The sequence below is a fragment of the Argiope bruennichi genome, chromosome X1 (genome assembly GCF_947563725.1).
Source record: "Argiope bruennichi chromosome X1, qqArgBrue1.1, whole genome shotgun sequence".
Taxonomy (NCBI): Eukaryota; Metazoa; Arthropoda; class Arachnida; order Araneae; family Araneidae; genus Argiope; species Argiope bruennichi.
In genome coordinates this window covers 18,572,928-18,600,440 of record NC_079162.1, presented here as the reverse complement: position 1 = coordinate 18,600,440, position 27,513 = coordinate 18,572,928, and the positions used below count along the sequence as shown (strand labels likewise).

At 29.2% G+C, this 27,513-nt stretch overlaps 1 protein-coding gene across 2 annotated transcripts in view; it reads right to left on the bottom strand.

Annotated features, from left to right (window-relative positions):
• Positions 1 to 4,898: 4,898 nt before the first annotated feature.
• LOC129959017 (homeobox protein Nkx-2.2-like) overlaps positions 4,899 to 27,513 on the bottom strand; it is a 62,922-nt gene continuing 40,307 nt past the window's right edge. For both annotated transcript variants that reach the window (XM_056071786.1, XM_056071787.1), the window contains one exon: positions 4,899 to 8,080. In XM_056071786.1, coding sequence (XP_055927761.1) covers positions 7,239 to 8,080 — 842 coding nt within the window. In that variant the 3' untranslated portion in view covers positions 4,899 to 7,238. The remainder of the gene's footprint in view (positions 8,081 to 27,513) is intronic.

The following is a 27,513-nucleotide window of genomic DNA, read 5'->3' as shown; positions in this document are numbered from 1 at the left end:
TAACAAAACAAAATAACAAGTCAATTATTTCAGGGTCACTTTCAAAAAAGTATTTTTCAGTGTCTTGTTTTCTAAAAATGGGGTTTAGTACCCAAACAATGCTCCTAAAATCCAGCAAAATGCCTCATAAAATCCATCAATTGCATAACGTTTTTTCCACTTTGGTTTCATTATATTAATATATATCAAAAGATACTGAAGCAGAATGTCGAATTGTGGATCAGTAGAACTCTAAAACTTTTAGTTCATAAAATATTTATTTCAGAAGTTCAGGATTTTATGTTTCCGAAAAAGAAGTGGTTTAAGAAAATTTTTCTAAACCATTAATTTGGTATCGTTTATTCCTATTTTTAACTAAATATATATAATCCTATTTACACCCAAGGAATATATTAACTAGGAATATATATATACATATATATATATGATAGCAGTAATTACTGATACTTCATTGCGTTTGTCCGTTGAGGCTAAGATGAAGAGCTTAGTATTTTACATCTGGTTAATTTCATCTCTAAGCTTGGGCACTTCTGAATGGTGTAAATTACCTCAGAAACGCCCCATCGGTTACGATCCCATAACTTCAATGCTGGGGATGATGAACTTGATGATAACCCGAATCTCGTGGGGAGAAGAGACCTGTTAACCTCTTCAGCCGTTGCCCCGCCTATCAGCTCGAAACCTCTTATCCGGGGTAGATTACGACGCGATTTCCGACCAATCCTCTTCTGGGTCTGGGATTGATCTTTCCGAATCACGCAAGTGGCTTGTGTTCAAATGATTATGTCTTCATTTTGACATAACAGTTTGATGCGAGTCGTCTTTGAAGCAAGCAGGATTCTTTTAAAAAATGGCTCAATTTTTCAGTGGGGAGAAATTGGGGATAATTAAAGCGTTGTAGGTAGTAGTTTCATTTTTATGAAGTTTTACTTAAAACTTTTTAGTAACAAATTAATCAGTCATATTAATGTGCTTTAGTGAGCTTTAGAATTGCTTTTAGTGAAATTGATAATAGTGACCATCGTTGCAATATTGTTTGCGAATCAATCACTTTGAATAAAATGTATTTTCCTCAAATAGAAATTCGTTTCTTGAAAAATATCTTTGAAGAATTTATTCATTAACACAATATATGATCGTAGAACATGGAATTATTAAAAAAAATAACCGAACCATTATCTGGAGTTTTCTTTCTTAAATGCATGTGCGAAAAAATTGCTTTTAGCGATTTGTGACGCTTATTTATCTTGCATTCGAAAGATGGAAGTAGGCGTTGCATAAAATCATATAAGATAACAGACTGAACCAGTTATCGCAAATCTTCGAAATTTCAAAACAGAAGGAGCAATTAACGTATTCAAGAGAAGACTGCAAACATGTCTTACGGCTTTCACTGTTATTAGGAGATCCGATGTTGTTATCAAAGACTTATCTTGCATACACAAAGACAATTTTTTTTATTTTCTCAGATAGAGAAAATATTGTAATCGACGAAAAAAATCCATTGTGAAGTTTTAACAACTCTTCGTGTTTAGATTATACTGAGTCCAAAAATGTCATCTCTGTTATGTTTATCTGTCTGTGAGCAAGATAGTTTGCAAATGCAAAAGGCAGAAAAGATGAAATCTGATATATGGTCTTCATATTAAAATTTCATTTGTGGTTATGTATTAAAAGCAGTTTGGGGTCGATTAACTTCAGACTGATAAAAAACCGTTTCTTTGCGTCATTTGCATGCCCATGAGTAGTTTATTGTTGAATGTTATGGTTTTGACAAGACAAAAACTATTTTTATTAAAAAGTAGTTTTTTTTTTTTTTTTTTTTCCTCTTCAAACCATGGCGAACCCTTGTGTCTTTCTTGTGAATTGTTTCGAAGATTGATCCGGCAATTCCTAGATTCATCTAACAACAAAATAATAATATCCAGGACTTGTAATTAGTTCTAGCTTCAAATCACGTAAATAATAAATGTTTCTCGCCAAGAATTTGGCTTTAATGATTAATGTTTTCTTTCGTTTGGATTTTGCATGTCAATATACAGAGTAGTTTTACCCAGATCGAAAGAAGTGTTTACTCTAAACATGGATAAATCGTAAATAAACTCGACCGATTAAAACCTGTCTGTATTTTGACCGGTAATCTCGAGCTTGCAGTCTCCCCTTTCACGTCGCAGCATAATAAAGCACATTAAAAACCCCTTCTGGCGTATCATAGGCGATTTCGAGGAGGCCATCAATCATGCATATTTGCCGCTTACTTCTTCAAAAGCGACATGAAGACATCCTTGCTGCATGTGACGGCACGAGTATATAAAGAACGATTGAATATATGAAATCTCCACATATTAAATAAATTCATCCTTCTTATGAAAACTGGATAATAATTCATTTGTAGATTTTAAACAGATAAATGATTTGTTTAAAAGAGAATCGATACAAGAATTACTAACTAATATTTTGCTTGATTCTAATTTATTAATAAGATGGAAAATAACTTCGAATTATGGAGTTAACATCTTTTGCTTTTCTTCTGACATTAATTGCGTAATTTTCATATTTTCTACTTTTAATGGAATTGTATGGTACTTTTTTTTTCAATTTTAGTAGGTGAAGGCTAAATTTGGAAGGTGAATACTACTTTCGAAAAATATTTCTTATTATAAAGAAAATCCTATGCAAACAAACCTTTTTTTACAAACAATGACATTCAAAACTTTTTTCAGCTTAAAAAAGAAAAATTCAGAATATTTACTAATAATCCTCTTAGTCAGCTTGATGAGCATTCATTAATTGCATTTTACGCAAAATCCCCAATCCTCTTTTTTCCCATAAAAGAAAAGAAAAAAAAAAAAAAAAAAACGTTCTTCCTATTTTGCAGTAAGAAATAGTGCAAAACAGACACTAAACATTCCTTTTTTAAGTAACTAGAATGTTCAGAAACGACAGTTTATATATGATGTTGCAGATTTATTCAACTCTGTAAAACTTGAAGGAAAAGAAAAAGTTTCGTGTTTTGTTCACTGCAATAAACAACTTGTAGTAATCCATTTTTTTATCGGAACCGGCATTTATAGTCGAATGTATGTAGGACTGAGCATATGTCACACTTTTTTTTTTTCTGCCTAGAAAGGAATGTGATTTACGTGATGTTTCAAATGAGCTCACACATTCATGATGATACCAATGGAAAATTGCATTTTATGGTATTAACTCAATCCCATATACTCTTTTTTTTAAATCCAAAGTAAACGTACTTTCCACTATATTATGTATTATAAGAAATGACTGTAAATTAGCCAGCTTGAGGATTCCATGAGACTGCATTTCTTGTTTTGTCACTTCTCAACTCTTTTGAATGTTGATTTCTTGCACAACTACCAGAAAAATCTCACAGTTTTGCAACTTCGAATAATGCCTCTTTTCGTTTCAGCATACCATATAAATCTTTTACTAATGCACCTCCTATTTTTTCCAGAGTTGAATTTTCATGATTTTATTTCGGTAAATGTTCTGCTTGTTTTTTTATCATTGCAATTTCTTATAATGGCACAAAACAAATTTTATTAAGTTGCATTAATAAAGAGAAATCAGCTAATTTATTCTATCCTTAGATGTTGTAGATTTACCACAGTTAAATTTGATATTTGTCAATAAGAATTCTTTCGAGAGTGTATTACAATTGCTCGAGAAATAGATTTTAACACTGATTAGGTATTAAATTGTTTTTTAAGCAATAAAATTACTGAGGTAGTAGTACCGATGCTGTTTAATATAACATATACAGCCAGGTTATTTTTATGATTTCTATGTTTTAATATTGTGCAACAAGTACTGTTGCAGATGATAGAAAACTACCACATAAAATTAAAATCATCCAAATATGAGGTTTACCAGACCTTCCTTCCGCTATTTTTCGATAGCTGGTTGCAACCGTAAGCACTGGTCGAAATACAGATAAAAAAAATGTCACACAGTTAGCGTGGACATGTGTCAACATAATGACTCCACGATATTAATGAATTTGAGCACGCATCATAAATTTATTCTCCATCAAAGATGTTAGTTTTCAAGCCAAATTCTCTTCATTTGTGGGAAGTTTTAATTTTTCCTTCTATTTGGGGGAAAAAAACTATGACTGAAGCGCATGGAATGCTCTCAAGTACTTATGGTGAGTGCTCTTAGTAAAATAACATATCGCGAATGATTTCAAAGCTTCAGACCGAATGTTCACGATGCCAAAGCTGTACAGACTAAGAACAAGACTTCAAATTTGGGAAAAAATCGGCGGAAGCGAAGTTGTGCACCTAATTTCGCATTACATCCGCATTCAATAGTTCTGTTAATTATGCTGTTTATTCATCATTGTAGAACGATGGACTTCTCTAAATCAGATTTCATTTTCAAAGAAAACATCTGGCAAGAATGGTTTTGCTATTAATCTTCATAAACTTTGGAATTTATTTTTATTTTATTTTTGTTGTTTCTTTTTAAAATCCAGGTTCGGTTAAGGGATTTCAACCCAGATTATTTACCGAAATATTTTTTAAATACTGAATTTTTTATGCCTTGTGGACAACTTCAGTACATGCAATGTACTAAACCTTTCCACTCAAAATCTTATACCATAATATGTTTTACATTTTCAGTGAATCTTGTTTGAGTATATGATATTTTCACTTAGTTTTGTTCGGTGTCGCGTTGTTTTGAGAAACATCGTGGTGTTTTTTTTTTTTTTTTTTTTTTTTTTTCAGTGTAACATAATGGTTTAGTTTTGAAACGTTAACTCATTATTTCAATAAAAAAGACAAAGCTCTACTTGTATAAAATAGAAGTCATAAAAATGCAAGTCTGGTATAAATAAAGAAGACAGATTTTTGTAGAAATAAAAATTTATTACGTTCTAACATCTTTAAATGGTTTTCGACAAATACAATTTCTACTTTGAAAAAGTTAATATCTTTTTTCTTTCTTTTCATTTTTTGCAAATAATCGATCGAAACAACTAGTTTTTTTAAAGAACCGTGTCTTTAAAAGCATAAACCATCATGGACATATACATAGTCATTTATATTAACAACTAGCAGTAAATTTATTTCATATATATTTATGTATATGTACAGAAATAAAAATATCTTCCAAACTACTAAAAAATTGGCTTTCTAAAAACTAATCTAAATGAAACACAAAGACACAAAATGCTCTAAAACATATAAAAACTACAAAGCATGGACAAACATAATATAACAAAATGAAACCACAGTTTCCAGCGAAATAACAGTCTACACACGGACTAGAATGTTAAGAATTTATCAAAAGAACACAAAAGCACTCAATCATAACAACTCTTCGGATTTGGCAATTGAGTTGTTATCTTTGAGTTGAAATCAATTTCAATAAAATCTATTTGAAGTATGACAAGTTAATAACAATAAAAAATAAATTTATTCACCGTTTGAAGAGAATAGGCATTTATCCTAATTCATTTTCTTCTTAATAAACAAAAATACAATACTTCTAGAACGCCTAAATAGTAGTTAAAAATAGGGAATTCTACGAAAGGAAATATTAAAATACGAAGGAGTACTCATGAAAATGTCAACATATTCTGGTTGTAAATGACAAGAATAAAAACAAAATGCTTAGATGTGAAATACATATTGTTCTTGCAACAATTGTTATGAGGATGAAAAATTTCTAATGCAAACATGGAAAGAAAACAATTTTTGTTAGAAATGGATTTCTTTGATCAGCTTGTATTATTGTTAACTTTTATCAAATACTTTACACGGGATTTTTGTTATGAATAAAAAAAAATCCTTCTACGTTATTCAGAAAAACTAATTTACTCTCAATAATATCTGTTATTTCTTTTGGCACTAGTATATCTCCCGAAATTCTAATTTTGATTATGCACATTTCCGGTAGAAATCATTAGAAAGGGACAGTTCATCATTTGTTTGCTATAGCGGTGCTCAAAAATAAAATCAATTCATTTCCAGCCCATTATTTTCTTTTTCTGGATATTGTCACCAGTGGTTTTCAGACTCCGATGAAAAGAAATAATATTTTCGTTATTTAAAAAATAACTATATTTTTTCTTCCTTTTCTTAATAACAAGATAATGTAATGCTGAGCCTGCGGTGATTTTTTTTATTACTGATGCTTCTTGGTTTTATTTATTTATTTGAAAATGAGGCTATGTCAGATTTTTAAAAAAACACCGGAATTTCTTAAAATGTAAATCAAAATATTAGTAGGAATAACCTAAAAAAAATCATTGACTTTTAAAAAATAAATAACTATTTTTTTTCAGTAATCAGTAATTTATTTCCTAAAGTCTTGCTTTCTATCAGAAACCCGAATGATAAATGTTCTAATATGTGAAAATTTGAAAAATGATGCACTTATACGCTCGCTCTTCAAAAAGTCTGAATTAGTGTTATAGGAGAAAAAAGTTCTGCAAAATTTTTGCTTTGCAAAAAACTAAAATGAATTTAATTAAAAAAAAAAATAAGTAACAATCTTGAAAGGAAAAATAAATGCTGGAATATGTTTCAAGATTCGATTTATTCTACGATCATTTATCACATAATTGTGTCATTTGTTTTGTATCTGTTTATTGCCACATTATTAAAACATTTTCTATACTTATTACTTTAAACGATTTTCTCCTCATTTTAATTATATACTACCTTCATTTCTTTAGAAGATTCATGTAGTTGTCATTTAAATGCCCAAATTTTTTAGATACAGAAATTATTTAATGAATTTATAATTTCGATATAAAAAAAAGAAAATCTAATAGTTTTTTTTTAAATTTAGCCTTTACCAAATGAATACTTTTGAAACTCTTTCATTAGCCATTCAGCCACAAGAGAGAAAAAAAAATTGTATCCATTTCAGCTAAAAAGACTTAAGTTAGCATCTGATGGTTATTACCAGAACCACTCTGTGAAAAAAGATATGGAATTACGGTGTAATAGTGATTCCATAATTAAAATATACCTTTTACTGCTTATTGTATTAAAAAAAAAGCAGAGGAACATTTTTGGTATATGAACAAACATTTTAAAGGATATTTGGGACTTTAATAAACTTATTCACATCCAGCATTTATACAAAAAGAAACATTCACCTTATGATTTATAGCCAGAAAAGAGGCCTCTTATTTGAAAAATGATTTGTTCATCGAAGAAGCTTAAGAACCACTGACGAAATAGAGTTGAATGCGTGGAAATTTACCACCAACGTTGTTGAGGAAACAAATGCGGATTGTAAGTTGGCATCACATTACTCATGTTCATGTTGTAGGAACTGATACATGAGTTCGTGACACAATTGCTCATGTTAGTGACTCCAGCAGCTGCTAAAGATGTCATGGACGTTATCGAAGTGATGGAAGGCAAATCGTTGTGAGGTCCAATGGAGTCCTGATGTTTCACCAAGCCGTTCATAGCTGGTTGGCAAGGTTTCCCATCTCTTACCAACACAGGTACAGCCACTCTACGTGGCGAAGGCAGATGATTTAAGTCTAATCCTTTCTCATTTCTAGCTCTTTTGCATTTATAGCGATGGTTTTGAAACCAAATTTTGACTTGCGTTGGGGTGAGCCGTATTAGACTCGCCAGATGTTCTCTTTCAGGAGCAGACAAATAACGCTGTTGGCGAAATCGTCTTTCCAGCTCGAAAGTCTGAGCTTTGGAGAACAAAACACGGCGTTTTCTTTTTTTCTGTGGCATATTATCTTGTCCACCGGATTCCTCTCCTTTGTCAGATTCACTCGAGAGTTTGTTACTGGAAGATGCTCGCAAGTCTGGAGATGCCATTGTGTCCTTATGTGTTTTGTCCATTATGCGAGAACATATGTCAATGCTTTCCTCGGAAGATGAATACTCAATTCCAGTTGAAGAAAAAGCTTCTGATGCTATTGCGGGATCCACAAGTGGCATGGGAACTTTACAAGAAACCAACGATGGATTTGATGGCGATAACAATGGTTCCATCCGTTCGTGTGGAGAACTATTTTGCGCATCGTTACTAGATGTCAAATTTGTAATCGTATCAAGGTGCAAGTTGAAAGCTGAAAAAAAAAAAATAGGAGTTGTTAGAATATAAAAGAATTAATTTAACATATGAATTATAAATTACTGCAATAACTCTATAATATTTTTAGTTTTTGACCTTATATATACAATTCCTTCTCTTCTGATACATATAAAAACCTTTATAAAAAAATAAAAGCATGACATATTTATTTCTAAGTGCACATTTCCCTTGTTCAGGTGAAAGATATTACATCATTGAAAAAAATATAGGTCATTATTCTGGGATTTTGTTATTATATATTTTTATTTTTTACATTTTTAGGTTTTTTTAATACATACAGCAAGATAAAAGGTTCTGATTTTTAGAAAGAATTACAAATTTAAAGAGTTATAAGTATTATATATCCTGTTAATATCAGAAATCTTCTTGGAACTGCAGTGCTCTCATTTAAGCTTTTTATATGCCTGATAAATGCGTAAGGTTGATTTTTTGTTTGCTTCATTCGCCCGATATTTGTGATATGCTTGATTCTCTAAATGCAAAATGCAGAAATATGTGATATGAAAGACAAAATTTGCATATCGAAAAGATTCAGTGGCTTTAATCAGCTCATTAAATCATTCACAGTTACTCATTTTTTTAAATATACGTTTTTGCAATACTTTCATTATTCAAAAGAAAATTTGCACAACTTTAAGCAAAAGAAAGCAGATGCATACTAATGAATAAACTTTGTTTAATCAAAGGATAATTATAATTTGAAACTTCTTATTAAAGCAACTTGAAGAAGGAAAAGAAAAATATGTCTCATTCTTTCATTCAGATTATAAATAAAACGAGGGGTCTCACTGAATCCGTCTAGGTAAGAAGGAAAAAAATGATGCAAGATCAAAAATATCAATTTAAGAATATTTTTTTTTTTCGAATTGCGGTTAAAGTAATGTATAACATCTAAAGGGGAAAAGTATCATAAGTCAAATAAGACAAAGTCATTGTAAAACGGAAGCATCCTACCTGAAATTCCAATACATGTATTAAAATTATTTTTTATATAGTATACTTAGAGCAATGATTAAAGCAATCAACTCCATTCAAAGAATATTGGCATTTACAAGAATGTAAAATCAGTCAAACATTCTTTAAATCAAAATGCATGAACACTAAAAATCAATTTTAAATTAAAAAATTATTTTTGCCTTTATAATGCACAAGTTTCAGGCATACAACATTTCAAAATATCAAAATGTTTTGAGAATCCATGTTTTGTATATAGAAAATTTAACCAAAACTACAGTTTGAAGAAAATTATTAAAGTTTTGCTTTAGGCATTAAAAAAGATATTATAAAACACATTCCAGTTGAATACCTTTAATATTCAGAAAAGTATGGGCATTCCAACATTCTGAATTTCATTCTCTAAGAAAAGTAAAACGTAGGAGGTTTTTCCGCACATTGGTATTTTTTTAAATTGAATATTTGAATATTTATATTGAAAAGTATAAAGATTCAAAATATGCTAAATATCATGGATGCTTATAAATGAAGTGCATAATTTATAAATATGCAAAGGTATTTAATATGTTACCAATTAGTAAATCAGACGTCATATAAAACATTCTAATGTATTACTTTATTCACATTATTACTGCAAACACTGAAATTCAAATATTGTATAAAATGAAGTTTTAACAATGAAAACGTAATATAAATGGGAAATTTCAGAATTGCAATTTTAAGCATATTTTTGAAATGATCAAAATTGCATTCAATACTTTGTTTATATTGAATTCAATTTCAGACAGTATTTCAATAATTTAGTTGCAATCCCTACAAATATGACAAATGAAAGCAAAACAACTATCAAATCTTAAATACAAATCTTTCTGTAGAATACAAATAAATAAAATAAATATTTTTAAACATATTAATTTCAGATTATATATAAACAGCGAGATTCGAATATTACATAAAATTATTTAATATAGAACAGTATATGAAAATATGTCAATTTTTACGAAATTTTCTCGAAGTTTTCGAAGTTTAAGAAGCTTGTATAGTTGAAATGTTGTTCAAATTAATATTTTTATCTGATATTGAGCAACATTCAAATCATATCTTAAATAAATCTTATCTGATTGATTACGAAAACAATTTCAAATTGAAACTGTTTTTTAAACAGGCTTGTATCTATTTCATCGGAGAAGAAATTATTCTCAAATAAACAGGTAAAAGCGCAGCAAAGGTTTGTGTCTCTGGAAACAATCTAAACTTTTCCAAGGCTTATTTCTTTTTCGCTGCACTGTGGTTCAAGACTTTGAGCTGAGTCTCTTCTAAAAATAAGTTTAAATTTCATAAACGCTTTGGTTAAATAACCAAAACCATTCAGATATTTCAGCCTTTAGTGAGATTTTTATGCTTTACCGTGATGACCTGATGAAGGGGGGGAAATGGTGTGAAGCAACGCAAAACAGTAGTATCAAAAAACCATTATTAGGCGTTTAAACAGAAAGAGAAAACGGATGGAAATGAGGAGTGGTTACTATCCTGTTTCCATTCAAAATTGCTATCCTGTCCAAAATGAATTGTTGAATACAAGTAGTTCTCAGAAAATGGAATGGTTTAATTGAAAGAAATGATCTATTATTATCAATGATTGCAGAAGTATTTGATAATCTTGGAAAAGGAAATTCATTATTTAGTCTATTCACTGCAATGACAATGATCAAAAATTCAAAGTTTAGTCCAACTTAAAACCCGTACCCCCTCAGCAACAAAAAGAAATCCTAATTTTCCTACATCAAACCAAGAATCAATGCATCACTTTAATTCAGTTACTAAAGAACTAGCTATCCAGGAAATATCACTCTAGTTAATAAGTCATGATGATGTTCCAAACGATAGCAACTAATTTAAAACTACAGCCACTTATTCAGCACGCACTATTAATAAAAATTAATTTAGAAGTGATCAAATCATCTCATTACTCCGGGATATTTCTACAAAAAACTTCAAAGGGCATAAGAAATGGTACTCGATCAAGCATCTAGTACAAGCAAGCTCATGAAATTGCTTTCTGTCATTTAAGCATGACTAAACAAATTCAAATGCTCTAGTTCAAACATTTTAAAAATTTCAGAAATCTCAAAATTTTAATTCAAACTTATAATAAATCATGCGGCTTTTTATGATTTAAATGGCTATCACAATTTCAAGTTACAAATACATTTCTCAAGAAAATATACTGAGCAGGAACACTACAAAGAGTATGAAACCAAAACAATATTTCTGGCGAGCAAACCGGTAGCCAATAAAGGCTTGTACTACAAAAAAAACAAGCCACCGCCAGGAATGGATCGAAAAGAGATCGATCTTCCCAGCATTCGTAAATTCAAACATATTTCAAATTTTCTAGATATAATGGAACATATTATAGACTGATGGCTATTTAGAACTAGGTGAAAATAAATAAAAAATCTAGCCTCAACTTTTCTGTGTACAGAGCAAAATTCGGCTCCTGTTCATAATTGTAGAAAGAATAGAGACTTAGAAAATTTGAAAAATTAGCTTTAAAATAAGTCTCTACCCTCCCTCCAAAAAAAAAAAAAAAAAAAAAAAAAGAACCATTTTGAAACCAAAAATGTCTCGAATATTACAGGTGTCTTAAAATAATGAAAATCAGAATTTCAAAACTAAGACCATAAATCAAACTGCTTAAACTTAAGTTGATTAAGTTGCTGGTCTCATCTTTACTTTTTTAACTGACAACATAAATACACTTATCAAATGATATATGAAGTACACATTTTAAGAATTATCTAAACTTTATTTTTAGCTACAACTAGAGAAAAGAGATTTAAGAGTAAAATATATATAATCTATTTTCTTATAAATAATTTTGAAGTGCAGGCGTCTAATGGAGTAGCTTGATTTCGGCAACTCTTGACCACCGATCATTGTTATAATTAAGCAAAATAAGTAATATTACAAAATTCAATTATGTAAGAAGCTAAGATTGTGTCAAATAAATTTCTTAGAATCAGTTTTTGGTTCAATGAATCCAATTTCTATTCAATCTCTGTTTGAAATTATTAACTCATAGCTTTTTCCTTTAGTAAATTCACTCGCACTTTAAAGTCAGTTCAGTGAAATTAAAAGCACAAATGCTGCCATTATTTCAGGAGGCAATTAAAAACCTACGGCATTTCCGTTTTTAACCATATTTTCTAAAATATTTAGATGATATAGTTGAAAAAAAATTTTATAGCGAAAGAAAATTAATTTCTCATTGGAAGCCTCATATATGAAAATGACAGACATAGTTTTTATTCATTAAAAGTTACAAGCAATAATAATTCATGAAACTTTCTTTATCAATATTTTGTTTTTAGGAAATAACAGTTTCATCAATAGAATAGATATGACAATGTCCCGTTTCTGTTTCCTGCTTGTCCAACAAGCTAACTTTCCAGGCGTTTGTCATTTCTTAATTAAAGCGCCAAACAAAATCTAGAGAAATAATACGAATAAAAAAATATTCTCAATTTTCAAAATTACATTTGTGATATAACTATTTATTAAATATTTTATATTAGCATCACCTCTTCCTTTATCAATCACGGTATGTTTTTTACATTTTTACACTCTGCACGGAATTTTCGATTGTAGTTTATTTACGTTTCTATAGGCTTATTTAAAATTTTATAATTGTATATAAATCCTCAACTTAAAATACTGTTTTTCTTTTCTTTTCTTTTTTTTTTTTTTTTTTTTTTTACTTTTGCATCATAACAAAACAATTATTTTTTAGATTTAACGTTTCGCTTCTGATTTCCACCGTCAACATTCTTTGAAAACTATCCATCCAAGACTAGTTTGAAAGTTGAAAATTCGTTAATTCTCGAGAAATAATCATTAAGAAAACGAAAGAAAATTAAAAACTGAATATCATTAGAACAAGCCAGAGGAAGGAAAATATTCATTTTCACTGCAGCTAAGCAAACCGCATTCCCCGTATGCATCCGAACTTTTTCCCCTTCAAAAAAAAAAAAAAAAAAAAAAGCCACGAAGTGAAATGAAACGGAAAGAGGCAGCTGCGAGCTCCCCGTCCCGAAGATCAGATAAAGGATACGATTTAATTAAACACTAGTCTTTCAGTAAGCTGTCATGTTTCTCCTAGATTAGCCCTATTATGTCCACGCGGCATTTCGTTTAATCCCTTGTAGTTGGCTTCTGATCGTTGAGTCATTGATTTCCAGACGGGGTTTTGCTTCCGTAGAGGATCATGAATAAAATTTAGTAGAGAGTTGGCCGGAGTCAATTCTCATTTGTTATTTTTCACTCGAAAACGTTTCGGTGGTGGTTATTAAATAAATTCACACCGTTACATAAAGTAAAATTACTACGAAAATGAATTATAGAGTTGTATTATGCGTTAAAATATTTCATTTTGTTCTTATTTTTTAAAATTATAGAATGAAAAGTAAGACGATATTAAAATATTGAGTCATATAAAAAACATGTTGAAAGTTTAAAGAAATATTTTATAAACAACATATGATTTAATTGTTATGATTTCATTAAATGGAACAGCCAGAAACGATGATCGTTTACTAAAGGTTCAAATGATGCCACCAGCATTTCTCGAAAATGGCCCGATTTTTCTTTAAAATTCTGGGAAGAACGCCGTAGAATTTCTTCCCTGAAGTTAACACAATAACACACTTTTTTCATTTGAAGAATTTTGCTGAAAAATATTATTTTAGAAAAAAAATCTAAACATACGAATATAGAATCATTAAAGTAATTCTTAACATTTTAATCATCTCAATAAAGTAATTGAAAAGCAAATATTACAGCTTCATGATCGATTATCCATTTCAGAGTGGTGTTTTTACCTGCCTGTTAAAAAATCGCTGTCAAGTAGATTTTGAAAAAATTCATTCACCTCTGAGAGAATGTCAGTTCCGATTACATTTCTTAATAAACGATCAAACTTGAATAATAGACATTGAAAAATGCGGCTGCTTAAGATTGTAGGTGTACGTACATTGATAATAAACAGAAGTGGAATTGAAAAAAAAAATCGTGACAACAAAATGCATGTGAAATTGATAAAAGACCGTCCAATGTTTCCGGAATACATAACATGAGCATTTAAACTAATTTTCGTTGACCTTGGAATCAAGATAACAAGGTTTCCTTTCGCTTTCAAGCTCAAAATCTCATTTTTTGGATTGTTTAAATTGTTCTCTTTTGAACTATGGTATATCATAACAAATGTGATCGGCCAGATTACAAAAGAGAAAATGAATTAAATTTGATCATAAATTGAATATTTACCTGAATCTGTTGAAGGAATATAGAAATTAAAATTTTAAAAATCAACAAAAGTGAAATAAAAAAATTAGTATCTATGTATAATATATATAAAAAGAGTTCACAACAGATTTCAAGTCAAATGCATTGTTACTTCTCATCCTCAAAGTGTATTAATAATCACAAAAGATATATTTTCTACGAAATATAATAAATGATGCCACAATTTTTTAGAGATGAGTTTTTTTCATATATGGCACTAAATTCTAGAAAGAGCTGTAAACACTTTTATTTCTTTATTATAAATTCTGCTATTGCCGATTGTGTTTCGAACTGTAGTCAAGTCTCAATTCGACAATTGCATTTAATCACATTTTCTATCGAACGAAATTTTCTACAAAATTTTGACATTTACGTGTTATTTACCTTCCATACTACGAAGAATAATTTATTACCTAAAGATATTTTATTCCCTTTTTTTTCAACATTTCATGACTTCTTCACTGTCGACGCTTCAATAAAATCAACCAAATCGGCTGCAGTGCAAAAGGGCAGCATTTGAAAGACGTAGGAACTATTCAAGAAGATAAGGGGCTTCTTATTTAAGGGGATAAAGCAGATAAAGAGCTGCTTTATTTTTGCCATGTCTATGGTAATTAATGCACATCCTAAGAAGCATGACATATTGCAAAGTTTTATAAAATGTAACGAAGACATTAGGTGGATGATGAAGGTGATAATGAAGATGTTATTAAGAACCCTTCACAAGGAGAAATCTTAACAGCATTTAATGCAATATGAAGGAAGTTACAGTCTTAATGTAATAAGAAAATATTATAGATAATGGATTTTAATCTTTAGAAAGGTATAAACATTTGTATGAGAAATGTGTTCTTTATAACAAACTGTCCAAAGCAGAACTAGAGACATCTTTACAGTTTTAGATACTTGATAAAGCTAATAAAATGGGTAAATAAATTTCAGACGATGCCCCCCCCCCCCCTGTTTTCATAACTTCATTTACAAATTTCTATTTAACGACTTTTCTTTATAACGAAGTTTTTAAGTGAAGCGGCGAGATTTCGTTAATTAGAGACTCGAGTATGTTTTATTTTACAAAAAATTACAGAACAAAGATTTTATCATAATCACAATCAATAGGATTTTTCTGAACAATATATCGGTTTGGAATCATTTATGCCTTTCAACCTTTGATTCATTCTATCAAGCATGTCATACATAAATAAAAAGTTTCTACAAAGTAAAAAATATTTTAAAAATTTTAATTTACTAAAAAGTAAATCAAAAAGTAGAATTTTTTAATCTTAATTTCTACTTTTTAGTTCTCACTTTAAATTTCTTATCATAAATATTTTGGAATCTTGTAACCAAAATTCCTTAAATTCACTACCAGATAGCATCTCTGATATGGAATACAGATTTAATTAAAATAGCCTATGAATTGAAAATTAAGTTCTGACAATATTAAAACGTTTTTTCATAAAAATACACATATATACAAATTCCAAACTTTTGTATTTAAGGCTGTAAGTAAAAAATCGATTAAAAAATTCCTTCGATATAAACATGAAGTCAAATCAAATGAAATTATGAGAAAATATGAAAATACAATTTGATACGCATGATTTTAGAATGAAAAATTATTCGATATTTTATTAGAATTTTTCTATTAACCTTCTCCTTTAAAGTTATTCAAATGCGAATGGAAGCGGATGTCGTAAGCTCGACTCTGTGTTGAATATATCCTTCATACCTTTTCGAAACACCACCACAACAGAAAAATTTTAAAAAATATATATGAAAACTTTATTAAACTGACGTACTATAAGACAGCTTAATCATATTATAATTTAACATGAACTGGTTCCTTCGCAGACAACCTTTTAAATAAATAACATGGACGACAATGTAAAAAAAAAAAATGACATTTTGAAGCATATGCAAGAGTTCTATTATAATTGAAAGTATCCCTTGGTTGGGAAAAAGCAAATGTTCCAGAATTTTTCACCAATTCGATTTTGCAAAATCAAACAATGTCTCTTCAATTCTTCAGAAGTACAATTTTCTTCTATAAAAATGCCAGAAGTTCTGAATCACCTGAAAAGAAAAAAAAGTTCATCACCACTGAATAACTTAAAAGAGTAAACAAATGCATATAATGTAAATATCAAGACATTATCTTCATCCCAATTGTCAAAGCATACAAGATTTTCAAGAATATTGATTAAGAATACATAACAGGGATTCTAATGATTTACGGGAAATATACACTCTTCTCTATATACAGGACTTAAGAATATTGGTATTCCAAATGAAGTGAAAAGAGGTAGTAATGTTCCTACAAATTTTTCAACATTATTTTTCCTTATTGGTGACATTTTTACTAATTGAACTCATAACTTTACCAAATATTTTGGAAATTTTATTGATTATTTTCATAGAGCCAAATCGAATTTATTTCCAATCTGTGGCACTTAACGCAATCGGATATAGATTTAAAATGTGAATAGAATTAGCGATGTCACATTTTTATCTTCTGGTTAAAAGAGACTATTCTTTCGAAATATTTATACGGTAATATTCCAGTGAACGTGACAATTAAGTAAACATTTTTCTGTTTTTTTTTAATTGACGGGTATAGCTGTCATTTGTATTTATGATGCATCTAAGTCACATACATGCAAATGATGGTTTTAATCGTATTGCCCATGAAAGTGTTAAGTATATTTTGTGTATTATTAAACCCCAAAATTATTATTTTTGCACAATCTGATTTGTTATTAAGCACACAATATAATTTACCTACCTTCCCTCTTGCAAAACCAGTTTAGTTATTTCTTATATATCTGAATACAGTGTTCAGAAAAGGAGTTTCATGTATAAACCAAAGGTCAAAAGTTTGGTGACTTTTGCAACAGTTTTCTTTTGTAAAAGCTGGCCATAATATTTATTTTCAAGGTACAACTTATCATCTTAAATATAACATGTATAATTTTTCTTCTCATTTTAGAAGAAAATTTTAAAGAACTGCTAATTATAAATTTGCATTCAAAAATTGTTTAGTTAGAATTGCCTTTTCACTTATTTTTGAGAAAAGAAAAAATCAAATTTGAAAGAAATAGAAATACATTCAGAAAATTTCATCTATTTTTGAAAAATGTCTTTCCAAAAAAAGGTAGCTTACCTTTTCCAAAGAAATATTATGACTTCAATAAACATTAAAAAATGAATTTAAATTAAAAATAAAAATGTTTTAAGAGAGGCTTACCATTTATTTTTTGTAGCAGATCCAAATCTTCCATGATATGGTTCTTGCAGTTCCTCCGATTGATTTTCACGTCGATTGCATAATTATCAAACGAGCACGATGAAATGCGTTGCTTTCGATTCTTTCAAGAAAAAAAGTTTCAAACAAGAAAGAAAGATGTATTTAGATGTGTCTATAAAAATTGTATTTGGATTTTAATTCCCAGTTTAGACAAGACATGCATTTATTTCTCAGTTCAAACAAACTAAAAATGTATGTTTAAACTCTACTACATGAATCGCTCTTAAAATAGTAATCATCATATGTATAGTAAATATACTGTATCCTGTTTCAAAGTATCTTGTATTTACTCATGTGAAATGCACATAGAAATTCTATTAATGAAAACTAATGTAAACATTGTCAGGCTTTCAATTTCAATTCACCATTCAAAACATCATTAAGTAATAACAGAAGGCTTAGCAATCTTCCTATGCATCGCTACAAAAAGGAACAAATAATTCTGGTTAGTTGGACTGACCTGTTCCTGATTATTCAACTTGAATCATCAGAGAATAGAATTTACTGACCTTGAAAAAAAATTTTAATGATTCTCCAAGCAGTTAAATGATAAGTTTATCAATAAAATGAAGAAAATTATGAAAGTGCAAAAAAGAAAATGATTAATACAAGATAAATAAAGAGAATCCACAAAACAGATTATTTATATTTATATTTATTATTATATTTATATATATATATATCATAAAATATATTTTAATTTATTCATAAAATTCTTTAATCCTTATCGTGGCAAGATTACTTTTTTGAAGAAAAGCGAAAAAAAAAAAAATGTATATAGGTAGCTTCTTACGCTATAAAAAACATCAAAAAAAATCGTGTAATAATAATCGTTTAATAAAACTAAGTTAAAATTATTTTATAGTGGTAGTATATTTTTATAAAGTTGTATGTATGGTATACTATACAAAATGAACATAAGGGTTCATTTATTTTTTTCTGACGTCTTCATAACAGCGTATAATTTTTTGTTTATTTAAAAAATGAAGTCATAATGAAGATCGATTCCAAGGTAAAATAAAACCTATTGCTTAAGTTAAAAAATTAGAAAAGAAAAAAAAATGCGGAAATTTAACAACATGCTTGTAGGTTTCTTTAAAATACTTGACATGCACTAAGAAATTAGTATAGTTACAGATCGAAAAGAAGAATCTCCTTAGGGCTGTATTGGTGCCCTCAGCACCTTTTTGTAATCATGACTATTCGAATATACCAGGTGTCTATGATACAAATTATTTCTCCTTCTTTTAAAATTTTCCTTAATCGATACATTTGCACTCTGAATTCGTTTTCCTCTGTTGTTTCGATATTATTTAACAGAAGAATAGAAATCATGTTCGACTCCTTGAAAAGAAGTTTCAAACAAAATCACACTCGTTTGTTTGCAAAATCACGTAATCCATTCGTTGCTGTGGATGTAAAATCCTACAGAAAAGGATATTAATATTTTTCATTTTCAGCTTTAATTACTTATTTTGCTCTCTCTGCTCTAACTAAAATACCTCCAGCAGAGTTTTCAGAGAGCGCCACAAAGGAAATATTTTAAATATGAAGTTGAAGGAAATATTTAAATAAAGTTTATTCATAATTTTATTTTTTATTTTATTTTAATTATTTATTTTGATTTAGGGGGAATAGTGAAAAAAAATTCCGGTTTGAACAGATTATGAATCAATTATTTTATCCAAAATATTTTGACAGAAAGATACAAATCGTGATTATGTGAAGAAATTCGCTAAGAGACACAATGAAAGAAAGATATTCTCACACTTCAAAATATACTTTTATCATTATAGAAGCATCGGAAAATCGATGTACAATCAGTTTGAGAAAAACATGCCTGTATATTGATTGCAGCAATAAAAAATTAAGTTACCTAGAACAGAAAATCAAAATATACTTTAACTAAGAAAATTCAGATCTTTTATCTAGTCTGAATGGAACTGATGAGATATGAAGTATCTTTGAAAGGAAATGAAATCCTTTTAAAGTTGTGTTCTTTGCTTCTCTCTATGCACTAAACACCAAAAGAAGTTCTCACTCAGTCTGGTGCATAAACTCTCTCTCTCTACGCTAATATACGTGGCACAGAAATTGCACCTATTACTTATTGTCAAATGTTGTTGAACGTTTGAACAACTGTATTGAATCCATAGCTAATTCATTTAACTGCAAAATATTATTAGAAAATTTCTGGAGATGGTTCGCTGAAAAGTACATTCAAACAGAGAGAGGGAAAAAAAAAAAAACAGGCGTCAAGCAGACGAATGCAAAAATATGCTTAACGGTCACTAGATGATAATTTTCATGATTTGTCTATGGAAACTATTGCTCATATCGTCCAAAACAATTATAATCTTAAGACTTAAAAATTACTACTTTAATGTTATCATTTCCTTACAATATCTTCCTTTAATATTAATAACATTTTAAATTATATACTATCCGTAGTAAGATTTTTAAATGCTATGCTGAAATTCTGATTCATCCATTAAAATACTCAAGCTTTTGTTTTTATCAATTATTAACTCAGCAGTAGGATTTTCGCTTCCGCTTTTATTAAGTAATCTCATATACCTTCAATTTATATTAAACTGATTCTACCGAATTCATGTTTTTCAAATTACCAAATAACAAGGTGAAGTGTTTTTTAAAAAAATGAATTAATTATAATTAACTTAATTTAAATTAGTAATTAAAATATATTATTAACTTAATATATTTTAATTAATAATTATTAGCATTTTATTAAAATTCAGTTTTTTAAGTTAAGTTTTTAAATTAATAATTTGGTTGAACAAACAGGTTGCCAACTCCGACTAGTTTAGAATAATACGATTTCCCGTTCATTACATTGATATCTATTCACTTTTTTAATACCAATATTTAGCATTTCCAGCTTCATTTAATTCATTCTTCCTATGCTCTGACAGCAATTTCGATAGATTATAATTTTATAAAATTTATTTTGAACTAGCTTTACGTTCTTTAATTTACATTTAATATCAAAGTAAAATCTATTTTATACTAGAGTGGTTTTTGTATTGTGTTTTAGTAGTTTGTTCAGTATTGAAAAAAAAAATGCAAATGTGATACTTCAGCAATCCTTTCCAAAATTTAGAAAAGCAGCTGGAATTCATCAACTTATGTTTTCCATCCAGGGATAGTTAAAGACGATATCCATAAGCTGACATACATTTATGATTTATCTCAATATATATATTGGTTATTTTAACCTCTTCTGTTCTCGATTCCCCAGACACCAAATTCTCATGATGGCATTTGATTTTAAAGTCAATTTGTCAAATAAAATTAAAAAATATTTCACTCATTTAAAACAGAAAGAAAGCAATGAGTATGTTTATATAAACCGAGTTCTTACATAATTAATCTTGAAAATGAGAAGAGTTCAGCGTGAAAACACTGTCATTATTATTTGTAATTTATAATATTATGATTATATATATTTCAATTTATATCACTTATAAAAGCAACTTTAAACTGCCGGCAATCAAAATTTTTTATGAAAAGCGAATAGGATGGGACGCTTCATTCAAAATGAGTGTTACATCCCAGAACAAACAGAAGAAGAAGCTCATAGTTGTTTCTCAAAAAACGAAACCAAGAGAAGTGCCTTCCCTAGTTTTGTATTAAACTTTGACATAATTTAAAATTTTATTTTTCCAACTTATTACGCTCTCCAAATGACAATCTAAGAGCGGATTGTGTCAAAAAATTCCAATCGATCCATCGTTTTGTAATAAAAATAAAGGCACATATTTATCTACCTAGCTTGTTGTTGTGAGTTACGTGTTCACATGTAATCATACCGATAGACTGACAGATTTCGGCCAAAATGGATATAGTTTATCAATAGCCGATTAGCTTATCAACAACATTAGAATAATAATTTTGATGAAAAGATCACCTACTAAATTTCATTCTTCTAGCTCATTGCGATATGGATTTATTTCTTCACAGATAGACTGAGATCATTGAAAAAAGTGCTATTTTTTCTTATCCTCTTTGTACACGAAAAAGTAAAAGGCTGTTCTTGCCGTATTATAATGCAGAGACTTGAAGGAAAAAAAAAGAAGAGCCTTAATAGTATTTCTAATGCATGCTGTCGGCCTGAGGATGTCCGATAACGTCAAGATGAAAAATCTGCGACCAACTACCGGAGGCTTTCCTTTTGAATGGGCTGGCTGCTATCTCTCAAGCCGCGGGCAAGCTGCTCAAGATTCGCCTTTCCTCCAGCATCCGGCAGTCAATAGCGCTTGTTGCATTCAATCGCGCTTTTTCACTGAAAGGAAAATCGTTCGGGGAAAATTGAGTTCCTTTTCATTTAGCTCGACAGGTTTTATGTTTGTAATGATGGAATCGAAATTTGATCCTGTTTCCAACTTCTCAATGCGTTAGAATTTTGAAATATTGTAACACTTGTGAGTTCTCGACGACAACACACTGTTTTAATATTTTCTGTACCTAATCATCAGTGAATCGATTCATTTCATTCAATTTTGATATTATGAATCCATTTGGTAGAAAGAACAGAAAAAAAATATTCCAATAGTTATAATATTTATAATAATGAATTATATAAAGACAGAAAAAGTAGAATTAAAATGAAAAAACAACAACGATCTAGATTTATAATAATAGTAAACTAATAAAAAAGGTATTTTAAAAAACTGTAGTTGTTATTTATATCCCTTTTTTGAAACCAGAGTGATTTAATAATTTTGAATACGTTCAAAAATTAATTTTTTAAACCAATTATAACAAAACTGATATGCAAAAATATGTTTTTTTCTCTATTTTTTCTGAAATTGTATAGGGCTAACTCCAGAAGAGCGAAAAAGCCTAACAGAAAATTATATCTACATAATTGGGACAAGAACCTATTTGAAAAGCATGCTAGCTAGTGTAGAAAAAAGTATTTATTTTAATTATTTTATTTTTTTATTAATGAATTCATAATTTTTAATTACTAATATCAGGTTACCTTGCAATCAATTTTTTCTTAAATTCACTGATTTTTTTGGCAACAAAATTGTATTAAAGCTATCTATTAGCTGATAATTAAATTTTTACATTATTAAAATAGTTTATTATCAACAAGAACACACAAAATTTAAAAACGGTAACATGTGAAGAAGTGAATAACAAAAATCTACATTAACATTTCTTCTTTACAAAAATAAAACAAATCCAATTGAATCAAAGTATACATAAAATGAACACAGTATTCTACTTTACACTTACCATATTCTAACACAATATTTTTTAATGCACAAGCTTTTTTCTTATATTTATTTCTACAGTCGGTCGAGCAATGTGTTTTAGCAATAAACCAATAATTGAAATTGTCTGTTCACTATAAATTCGAAAGCTTATGAAATTCTACAATTTATTAAAAATCTGATAACCCCTTTAGAATTAATTTTGTAATATAAAGTTTCGAGGATCATAAGAATTACCATTTTATAATTAACTTCTTTATACTATATTATTAATTATCTACAATTAAATGCAATATAAAGTGTGTCCTTATTTCTCAATACATTCTGTATATTTTGATGTGCAATTATTCCTTTTATAATGTATAAAAATATTTTTGTCTACTGGGAATGATATGTTTAACATATTAAATTTCATAAGCACTAAAAAAATAAATCTGCTAATTACTTTTTAAAAAAAATCAAATAAATATTTGTTTCGAATTTTCGAACTACTTTATACCAAATTTGTTTGTGAATGAATTTAGAGAGTTTATAATAGATTTAAAAAAAATACATGTTAAAGATCTCAGAGAAATTATAAAATTTGTTTAAAAATAAAGCATCCTCGGATCTTCTGTACTAGAATACTATTTTACTTGGAGAATGAATCGAAACGTGAAATAAAGCATTCATGAAATAAATATTTATTTGTATAGTATCACAAAAGAAAAAAAGGAATTGCTTTCTTTAATTATATAAGATAGAGTCGAAAGTGATAGAAAATAAAACTTTAATAAAAAACTATTGAAATCCTATTGAAAAAAAACTATTGAAAAAAAAAATGTTTTTCAACTCGATGCTTCCTTTTGTTTCCAAAAAATATATCACAGACATAGTTTCTGTGGAAGAGAGAGAAACGGGGAAAAAAAAAAAAACCCTCGGTAGATAAATACTGAGTCACAATGTTCATCAGGTATTTATCGGTGCAACCGCAACATTTTACGGTCATCGACTACTGGCACTCCCCCTCCCAGCTGCATTTGAATCGCATAGATACACAAGCCAATCGTGCTTTCATGAGGGCCCACATTGTTGTCAATTTCCCCAACTCGGCTTCTGGGGATGACCGTGAATGACAATGCTAATGAGTTGTGAGGAGAAACGAGTTTTCCGACATTTGATGTCCGTTTGAAATGGAGACCATTCCGGAACGGCACCCACGAAATGATTTGTTGAAGTCTTCTGTTCTAACGACACTCGACCCTAATTAACATGCCCGGACGTTCATATTAATGTGAAGAGATCTGCTATCTCGGTGCTGAAGTGCGTGGCGAGAAATCGTCCCAATTTTTCGTTTTCAACAACCTATCTCGACTTAAGACGTTTGCTGGAATAATTATGATTTTTATCCCCTATCGTTCCATCATCTCGCAACCACAGAGCTATTCTTCTCTGCTATCACTTTTACTTTTCAAACTGCCAAGTAATATGGCAATTTTGCACTTTTAATATTCAATCGTTGCCAATTTTCAATTGCTTTTTTTACTACTTTAGGACGAGAATGAGGTGAAAGTAGGAGGGAGATAGGATCAAATTAGTTTTACATAACATCGTTTTTTTGTCGTGGAAATGACTTTTCTCAATTTTTTCCACTATTTTTTTTTGCGTCATATATATGTATTTTTCCCCCCTCTTCCGTGATAAAACCTTTTGTGTGTGTGTGTGTGTGTCACTATTAGAGAATTTCTTAACTTTGCATACATCACGAATTTGGCTCTCATACTCAGATACGGATTCGCAATTTAAAAGTCTAATTCATGATATACGCGTTCTCACTTCAGTCTAAACGTTAGATAGTTAATTCGTATTTTGTCATTTGCTTGTTTCTTTCAAATTAATTGTTGTATATTTTTTTTTAATAAAGTCCTCCTACATCTCTACTAAACCCGAAAGAGACCACATGAGCTCTAGAAACGGAGGTGTGTTACGTACGGAAGAGTAATTAAATTTCCAACGTTTTTATACACAGCACGTTTTGCAGGAGTTGAATTTTGTTTAATGGAAATCAACTACACAGCGAAAATTATGTGTACAATGTAAGCAGCAATGTCCACAAATGTCGAAATATTTAAAAGAATTCAATGAAATATGTTATTTCCCTGACAGATTATTCAGATGAATGCTGAAAACTACGATGAGCTTTTCACTAAAAAGTGTGTGTGTGCGTTTGAAATCGCCTTTTGTTCTCTCTACTGAAGAATCATGAATTAGATAAGTCAAAAGTTGAATTATTTTCAATCCATAAATAAATTCAACGAACCGTTTAATCTAAATTGATACTAGAAAAAATATTGATACTGAGCAGTGACGAAGCGACGATGCTAGTGTTAGAAGACCAAACTTCAATAAATTTGTATCATTCCTTAAAACAAAATACTGATAGCAGTTGAAAAAAGTAATAGCCTTCCCTGGACGACAAATACATATCCTAATTAATGCTGATTGGGGACAAAAAAAAAACCATTTTTCACTGAGTGCTACATATCTTTGCTACGCTAAGGACAGTGATCCGACCTTCAATTATTTTTAACATTCTATTTAAATGATGCGAACAGAGCCTTTATTGTATAATTGAATTTTTGCTGAAAACTTCGCCTTGTTTTAATGAATATAATTGTTGATCGAAAGAATGAACCAATTTTGTACAGTGAAAGAAAAAATCCATATAGGTCAATTTTGGTGCACAGATTTTGCATTTCGAATGTAGATCTGTGTTAAATTTTGATTCAAATCCGTCTTACTTTTACTTGCATGTAAATGCGATAGCTCAAAAACACATTGAAAATTTGGTATGTGATCCGCAATTTTATATTGACTAGCACCAAATGGATAATTTTCCAACTATTGAAATTTTAACAACAACAACAAAAAAATGTCACATATCTATCAGAAGTTTGTTTTTTCCGTTGAATTTTATGTACTTAAAAGAAATTTTTAGTTTATGAAATATCATAGCCTAATGTTTTCCATTATGCATTTCAAGCAGTTTTAATCGATGCATAAATTTTGAAAAGGAATAAATGATTATTTTTTAAGCGTACCACAAATACCAAATGGCAACATAAAATGAAGGAAAAATATTGTCAAGATTCTTTAATACAGTTTCCCTGCCGCATTCTTCTCATCGTCGTAAAGAAAAATTTACAGAGATTCTTAATGAATGGCAGGTGATTGACCTCTATCCTTGGCAACTACCTTCCACGAATTTGGAGATTTGGTCGACAAAAATGAAGGTTCTGGAAAATACAAAAATAATGGCTCTCTCGCTATTAGGAATCGAAATCAAGATATTTTCATCAACAGAATTTTTTATGATGTCAGAAAAAACGAGAGGTTAAAGCGAGCGATTATCTTTCTGGAATTGTATTCGCAGGACCTTATGGACCTGCGAATACAATTCCATTTGTAACTGGTTCTTTATGGAATTGTGCTGCAAATTTCTATAAATGCTTTTCCTTATGTACACAAAGGAACGATGTTTTCTGCCACCTGTGTTTTGTGTTGTCTGGTTAAATCTTTTTCTAATATCCAACATTATGGACATCACACCCACCGGATGATTTCGGAAATTCTATGCATTATTATTAATATATCGGTTCATAGTAAAGAAGCGATGTATTAATACATTGCCGGACAATTTTAAAATGTGAGTAGAACTAGCAATACTCTGTTTTTATCTTCTGGGTTGAAGTGACTTTGGTTTCAAAATATTTATAGAGCAATAATCTAGAAGATGTGATAACTAAAAAAAAAAAAAAAAGTTACGTTAATTTTTTTTAATTGACGGATAAATTTATTTTTATTTATGTACGGGAAAGTATTTGAATACTATAACCGTCAGCCAATGTGTTAATAAATTTCTGCCTTTCGTTATAATTTAAATGATGAATATAATCTATTAATAATTATCAAAAATATTTTCACTCGCTTTGTTTCGTATAAATCTGGAAATGAATAATGAATTGATTAAGTGAAACATTTAATAATTAAAATTTTCATAAATTGAAAAATGTTTAAAATATGGCAATTTCTATAAAATATGGCAATTCTATTCATTATGAGGCAATTCTATTCATTATTCTTCTAATTAAAATATGGCAATTCTATTCACTATGAAAAAATTTGACAAAATTTCTTATAATATAAAATTGTATTTTTTGTATTTTTCAACATTAATTAACACTTTTTGTATTTTTCAACATTAATTTAAGAATTTTAAACTAAAATATAAAGCGTACTTACAAATGTTTAAGTGATTTCAGTAGGGAAATTTCACTTTAAATAGCGTTTTGAATTGATCAAAAGCTTCTATTACTTGTCATTTATTATTGTACGAAGTGGCATATATCACACGAGTAGAGGGGACGTTTAACGTGGTGTGTATTTTAGTGATACAAAGACAAAAATAATCTTACGTTTCATTGTTCTTGCAATGAACTTAAACTTTCATCTACTTGATCTACATAAAAATTTGCAGCTTTTAAAATTTCGAGCAGTTTTGTATTATCAACAGTAACAATT